The following is a 7,038-nucleotide window of genomic DNA, read 5'->3' as shown; positions in this document are numbered from 1 at the left end:
ATATTAATTCCTTCTGGTTTTATTGCACTTGGGTTTGTATAAATTCCAGACTTTGTTCTGAAATCTACCTCATATCTTAACTTTGTATCTACATTGTATAATACAGGAACGAAGAAATTCCCTGAGGGAAGATGATGTGCCAGGTGCAAACTGGTAGCTAAGTGTTTTGAAGAAAATTCATCGAAGGAAATTGAGAACTTTTGCAAAGACAGTTTTATATATTTAGCTGACTACTAACAGGTACATAAAATACAAAAATTTGCAATGCATATTTTCCGCTATTTGTGTCTTTTCACTTTGTGTAAACAATTGGACAGCAAAATAAATCAAAAATCCCTTAGGGCCATTACAGTTGCCTTGAGGATTTTTTCGCAATGTAAACAATGATCATGACTCACCTGGAGCCAAACGGTTTCGGGGTCCATATGTGGATATAAGTAGTGTAACTTCGACATAGAGGTAGTAGCTTAGCAGCAAAAACACTTGAGTATATCTATATAGGTTGCTATAAAAACACTCAGATCTGGTCATCACTAAAGCGTCACTTTTCACAGATATAGATGTCAATCACTTTTCTTGTGTAAACAACCGCCTTCTGTCAAAGGATGATATCATAGAAAGATTTAACCTAAAACAACTTGCTTCGTACACACGTCTATAGGCATTGCATATTGATGCTAACTTTTTCGGTTTCTTCCAGCATCCAGAAGCATTAACAGTGCCTTAATGTTCACTATGATTTTGTTACTTCTTAAATACGTTGTCAGAAAACGGCAGTGACTATACAGACTTTGTAATATCTGTGCCAGTGGCGGATCCAGGATGCTTCAAAGGTGGGATGGTGGGTGAATGTGTGAGATAATGAGGCGCCAAGAACCCTAGGAGTAAGTCTGTAAGTTGGCGGGTACAGAGTTAGCGTTAGCATTTCACAGGTATTTTCCAAGCTTTTGATTATGTGTTCATTAGTGCTGTAGACCTAGGTTCCCGTAGGTAACACAACCATATTAACACCACTGCATAAATTATTCACATGTTTCTACATACGTATCATTCTCGTGTGGGATGCGAATCACTATAAACCTCCCTCCGTCACTGATACCGCCTGGATCGCCTCACTCCGGGACTTTTCGATTTTGTTAAGGTTACTCTGATAAAGCGATACGCCAATGTGAAAGTATTCCTTAGAATTAAGTCGACAGACAATCGTAGCAAAAGTAACAATCTCCATGTAATATATGCTGCACCGCAAGCTTCGTCCGATAAAGCGCAGACTAATAAAAACACAGCTGTCAGGGAATTGGGACATCTATCATGAAGCTGCATTTACGATTAATTGCATTATCTAGAGTGTGTAATCAGCAAAGTTATATTTCTAAAACGATGGCGGGAGGCCGTTGCCAGATCCCTCCCCCCCCCCTACACACACACACATTTCATCGTTGTTTTAAGGGGGGGGGGGCAGATACCAGTTAAGAAACATTAGTGCACAGTTGGATTTATAGGCCGTATGTGACATTTACTTAAAACAGCTATTTATAAGGTAAGATATATATATATATATATATATATATATATATATATATATATATATATATATATACACACACACACACACACACACACACACACACACACACACACACACACACACACACACACACACACACACACACACACACACACACACACACACACACTTTTCATGTGGCCCGTAAAGTAATTGGAGAAATACAAATTCCAGCTTTTATGACAAAAATTACTATATTTGCTAAAAATGTCAGTGACAATGTTAATGACAATAACAAACATCATGAATGATGTTTGTTTCTTAATATTCTTAAACGTTCTTTGAGACTGTTGGGTTGGACTTGGTTGAAAAAACGTTTCTCTGGCTGTTGAATTTATTGTGATTTACATCTAACTTATATCATGTGACTTCCTCAAATATGAGGTTTGTTGCCGTACCTTGAGGAAAACAATTATGAATGACCGGAACAACATTGTGACATCTTACACCTATCTTACACTGCAAGGAACTATCATATGTGGACCAGCTGATCACACACATACTTTTCATTCATGTCATCATAGCAGTTCCGGTCCATTAAAGAAAACGGGAGATCCTAATAGACTAACTCAACTATACTTATATGAAATAATATATGTATAGCACTACACTCTCTTTGAATAGTAATAAGATATTTGATTTCTTATGGAGACTGAACAAAAAAAAATAATTATCTTACCCCATGTACCGATCAACATTTCGCAGGTCAAGACTGTGATAATTTGATTGAAATCTTAAGAGTAGATTAAGATGGTCTTCCCTCTGTATACGTTCAATGAACCGTTTGATTTACAAGAGTTACCCTTTGATACGTACCATTTTCTATTATTAAAGCCACGTTCGATTGTTCGTCTTCCTGTAATAAACACGAATTTTCTTGTCATACTTATAATCCAAAACAACAAAGCCATAAAAACAGACTTGAATATTATTTCCATCTCACGCATATCATGCTAGTAGAATCCACAGTCCCTTAGGCATCCTTTTTACACCATTAAAACTTCTCAACAAGATCTCTGAGCACGCATCCGAACGGCCGCTCCAAGCAGTTTGTAAACACGAAGAAGAAGAAGAAGTAGAGGCGAGACAGGTGCATGAGCGGGATATGTATTGAACAAGGTTTACATAGACTGAAAATTCGGGTCAAATGAACAGGATGGGTAAGGATGATGAGCTAGATTTACGGCAGAGTGTGGGAGAACTTGACCAGAGTGACATCGGAGGTACGGAGTGGTGTGGTTGAAGTTCTAGTTGGATTTGATGATTTTTTTTTTCCCATTAATGGTCTTTGTGGTTTTGCGAAACTAACCTTAAATTGCACCAGTTGGAATGCTTGTTGTTTGAGATAGTTACATGATTTGAGAATAACCTGAGGAGTGGCAAACACCCAAGGCATAGATGATATGGTTGGAATCAAAGAATCCTCCAGATGTTGTCTTTCAATAGATAACTTTTACTTCTGCTTGCATTGCACAGTTGCAGAAAGATTGATGAGGGGGTATTGGGTAGTTGATTGATAAGCAGTTTAAAGGCAGCACATGATTTTGCACATTAAAGTTGTTGCTGTATGGCCATGTAAATCAACAGAATTGCAGCAGAAAGTAATGTGGAAATATTTTATAGTAATCTCCACACCCACCACCACCACCATTTTGGCTTGGAAGACCTATGGAGAATTAGGAGCTTCCGGAATAGAAAATAGATGTAGAAATCATATTTATTAAGAAAAACATATCTTTGACTTCATTTCCTGATGCATCATGGTAATGAAATCAAACACACTTGTTGCTTAAACTTAAGAAATTAATCAGACTTGGTCCTATTTTATAGTTTCATGGTATGATAACAAACTGGAAAAAATAACCCTCTTTTCAGATTGCATATCACTAAGGACAAAACACTCAGTGTACTGCCATTAAGTATGCAGTACTTTCTATTTTTCTAAAATCTCTGAGCTCCAATAGAATTGGCAGCCTTTATCTAAAAATCAGTTATACACCCAGACTACTGTCATAATCTTCAATCAGCTTTAGACACACTCCAATAAATGCATAATGATCCATTTTAGTTCAAGGCCTAGAAGTTATGTATGGTTCATAATTAATAACATCATTTTCTTTTGTAAGAATAAGATCAAAGTTTTGTTTTCTATTTTAGTAAGTGCAACATATTACACTTCATGTGCTGCTGTTAACCCTAATATTGTCTAGATATCTTGCTGAATTCTTTCAGTTTATATTTTTTATTTACTCTTAATTGATTGGTTATAATATTGCAGAAAAATGGTACACTATATTATGTGCTTTGGGTCATTGTTTGCACTTCAATATTTACTAACATTAAAACTCATTATGATTCAATAAAATCTTGTTTGCTAGAATTTGATTTTGTGATCCATTTTACTGATATTGTGTGTTCTATTCTTTCATTCCTTTGATTATATCTTTCACATCACCTTGAAAAGCTTTGACTATACAAAACTTCAAAGTAAACTTCAGTAAAGAATATTTTATCTCTTAGTTGATGGCCAATTTCATTCTTTCTTTCTCTGCTTAAACTAATTAGAATAGGTGTGAGAAACATAGTAAATATCAATTAGACTTGGTTCTGAACATTAGAAATTACATGTACTCTAGATTTCAAACACTAGAAATAAAAACTTGTACTACATTAGATAAATGACTAACTTGTGTGATGCTTCGGGTAAATATATACTCATTTGGCAGTTTAGAGATGGGGTGGGGAAAGTGGAAAGAGTGAGTCTTCATTTTTCTCATTTGTGAATATAATTTTTAACCAGGAAATAGGTTAACATAAAGAATGTCCGAAGGATTGCATCTGGGAGAAAATACTGGTATAGGCATTGCTAAAACTGTTCATTGAAAATCAAAAAGACAATATTTTGATTTGTTTTTTCAAACATCTGTCAATCTGTTTGTCTATTTAATATATATCTATCTCTGTGCTCATCCTTCCATCCATCTTTTTACTAATCTAAAAATGCCTAACATACACAGACTTCTTTGTCCATTGAATTGAGAGAATTAGACTCCAGGTACAGGAGTCTTGCTTAATGGTAACAATTAAATCTCAGAGAAAGAGAGAGAAAGAAAGAAAGAAAGAAAGAAAGAGATATAGAGAGTGAGAGTGAGTGTGAGTGTGTTTTCATAGGTAGCAAACTTGTATGCATATGTAAGTGTAGATGTATGTGTGTGTGTCATCTACAACCAGTGACTGTTTAAGATTGTATGGGCAGTGTTTATTGTTCGTAAGTGACTTTGATTATTTCTTAAGTGTATTTTCACACCATTATTGTTGTGTGTTATATCATTATTGCTGGTGTATTTTGCATGAGGGGTCCATTCATGTCTGTGAGTAGTCCATAAACCAGGCCATCAATAATTTGAAGAATTATATGCATATATGAATATAAAGACCACTGCATCTTCCATTTTTTTAAATTATAATTTAATGTTCGTAGTTTGGAGGGGAGTACACAGCAGGCACTCAAAGAAATACTGGTCAACCATACATCAATCAAGTATTCTTACTAAAACACTACCCCAATTGTCTTGCTTTGCTGAAGTACAAATCTATATATAATGAAACCATGTGATTGTGTAAGTGGACACTGAGTGATGGGGAGGGGGAGAGAGAGAGAGAGAGAGAGAGAGAGAGAGAGAGAGAGAGAGTGTGTGTGTGTGTGTGTGTGTGTGTGTGTGTGTGTGTGTGTGTGTGTGTGTGTGTGTGTGTGTGTGTGTGTGTGTGTGTGTGTGTGTGTGTGTGTGTGTGTGTGTGTGTGTGTGCGTGCAAACGTGCATGCATATATATATATGTGTATATATATATATATATATATATATATTTATATATATATATATATATATATATATTTTCATGTGTGTGTGTGTGTGTATATTCATACATATATATTCATATACATACATATATATACATAATACATTCATATACATATATACATACATACATATACATATGTATATCTATATACATATATACATATACACACACATATATATATATATATATATATATATATATATATATATATATATATATATATATATATATATATATATATATATATATTCATATATATACATATATATACTCACTTCAAAACTAACTAGGTCTAGAAATTACTCAGCTATAACAATTTCAATACTTCCATTATCTCCTTTCCTAAAATATATATTGCTTACTTCAAGGCAATACTTACTGCAGCTTCTAAAAGGGCTTTGATTTAGGCCATTCATAGCAGTCACATGTCACTTTGCTATGAATGTTTGTTAGTGAACTAAATCCTTGGTCACTTATTTATGTACTGTCCACTGTAGTTTTGTTGCTTATAGATGGCTCCACAAGTGCTCAGTCACCAAGGAGTTCAGTTATAAATGATAGAAACCTCTCCAGATTTCACCGTTCCATGAATTTGCCGTAAATTTTTTTTCTAATACTATTAATATTTATACTTTAATTATTATTATTATTGACATTATAATGATTTTAGTGTTATTGAAATACTATTAGCAATAGAAAATTAAAGGGAATCTTCCAAAAATCAAGAAAAGGGTAAACAGGTGAGATAGGTAAGACATATTTGACTCCTAGGTGACTAAGCACTTGTGGAACCATCTGTGTGTAAAAAGTAAATGATAAAACACATGCTCTCAGTGACCATTGGGTTAACCCAACCACGGCAGATTTATGTTCTGTCTCCTGTAGTTTTTTGTGAATTTTGTTGCATACACATGTGCTCAGTCGGCAAGGAGTCTATCAGTAGGCTCTAGTGACCGATCCAGATTTTCCCATTCCTTGAATTGGCTGGAAAATGTGTTGTTCTTATTAATATAATTGATATCAATACTGTTATTATTGTTATTGATGTTATGATTATTATATTGTTATTTAAATTTAAGACAATGAAATAATACAAAAGCCGCTTTCCAAGAGTCAAGATAAAGGGTAAAGGGTAGATAGGACTAATAACTGACTCCATGGTGATTAAGCACTTGTAGAGCCATCTATGTAAAAGTACAATAAGTAAACTTATATTACAGTGGCCATGGCTCGTATTCTCGCCATCTGTGCCAATTGGGTTAAGAAGCAAATTCCCAAGATTATTTTTTTAATGTTTCTTAGTTTGAGAGTGGTTAGCAAAGAAACAATTCAGACAAGAAGTGTAAATTTTGTTTGACAGGATTTAAGGTCAAAAATAAGTCCCTGAATATACCCTGCAAATATATGCAGAGTATATTCAGGTACTTTATATCCCTGAATATACCCTGCTGGAATGGTAAATTGTTCTTATCCCACATGTCTTCTTTTTTCATCTTTTTTTCATTTATTTCTTTTTGTCTTATCTTTTTTCTTAAGCATAGAGATACAATTTACAATAGATTAAATGATTTGTAAAAGATAGAAATAAAGACAAACTGTTAAGTGTGAAG

At 34.2% G+C, this 7,038-nt stretch overlaps 1 protein-coding gene across 2 annotated transcripts in view; it reads left to right on the top strand.

Annotated features, from left to right (window-relative positions):
- The first annotated feature begins 2,577 nt into the window (after positions 1–2,577).
- The window catches only part of LOC119579262 (transmembrane anterior posterior transformation protein 1 homolog), a 19,221-nt gene continuing 14,760 nt past the window's right edge, over positions 2,578–7,038 (top strand). The window contains exon 1 of one of the 2 annotated variants that reach the window (XM_037927002.1): positions 2,578–2,727. In XM_037927002.1, the coding sequence (XP_037782930.1) occupies positions 2,715–2,727 (13 nt within the window). In that variant the 5' untranslated portion in view covers positions 2,578–2,714. Of the gene's footprint in view, positions 2,791–7,038 lie in introns of both variants that reach the window. The other variant, XM_037927001.1, reaches the window with a different exon arrangement.

This window comes from Penaeus monodon, chromosome 12, assembly GCF_015228065.2.
Source record: "Penaeus monodon isolate SGIC_2016 chromosome 12, NSTDA_Pmon_1, whole genome shotgun sequence".
In the NCBI taxonomy this organism is placed as follows: domain Eukaryota; kingdom Metazoa; phylum Arthropoda; class Malacostraca; order Decapoda; family Penaeidae; genus Penaeus; species Penaeus monodon.
The sequence above is the reverse complement of the archived record's forward strand: the minus strand, read 5'-3'. Positions and strand labels throughout refer to the sequence as shown.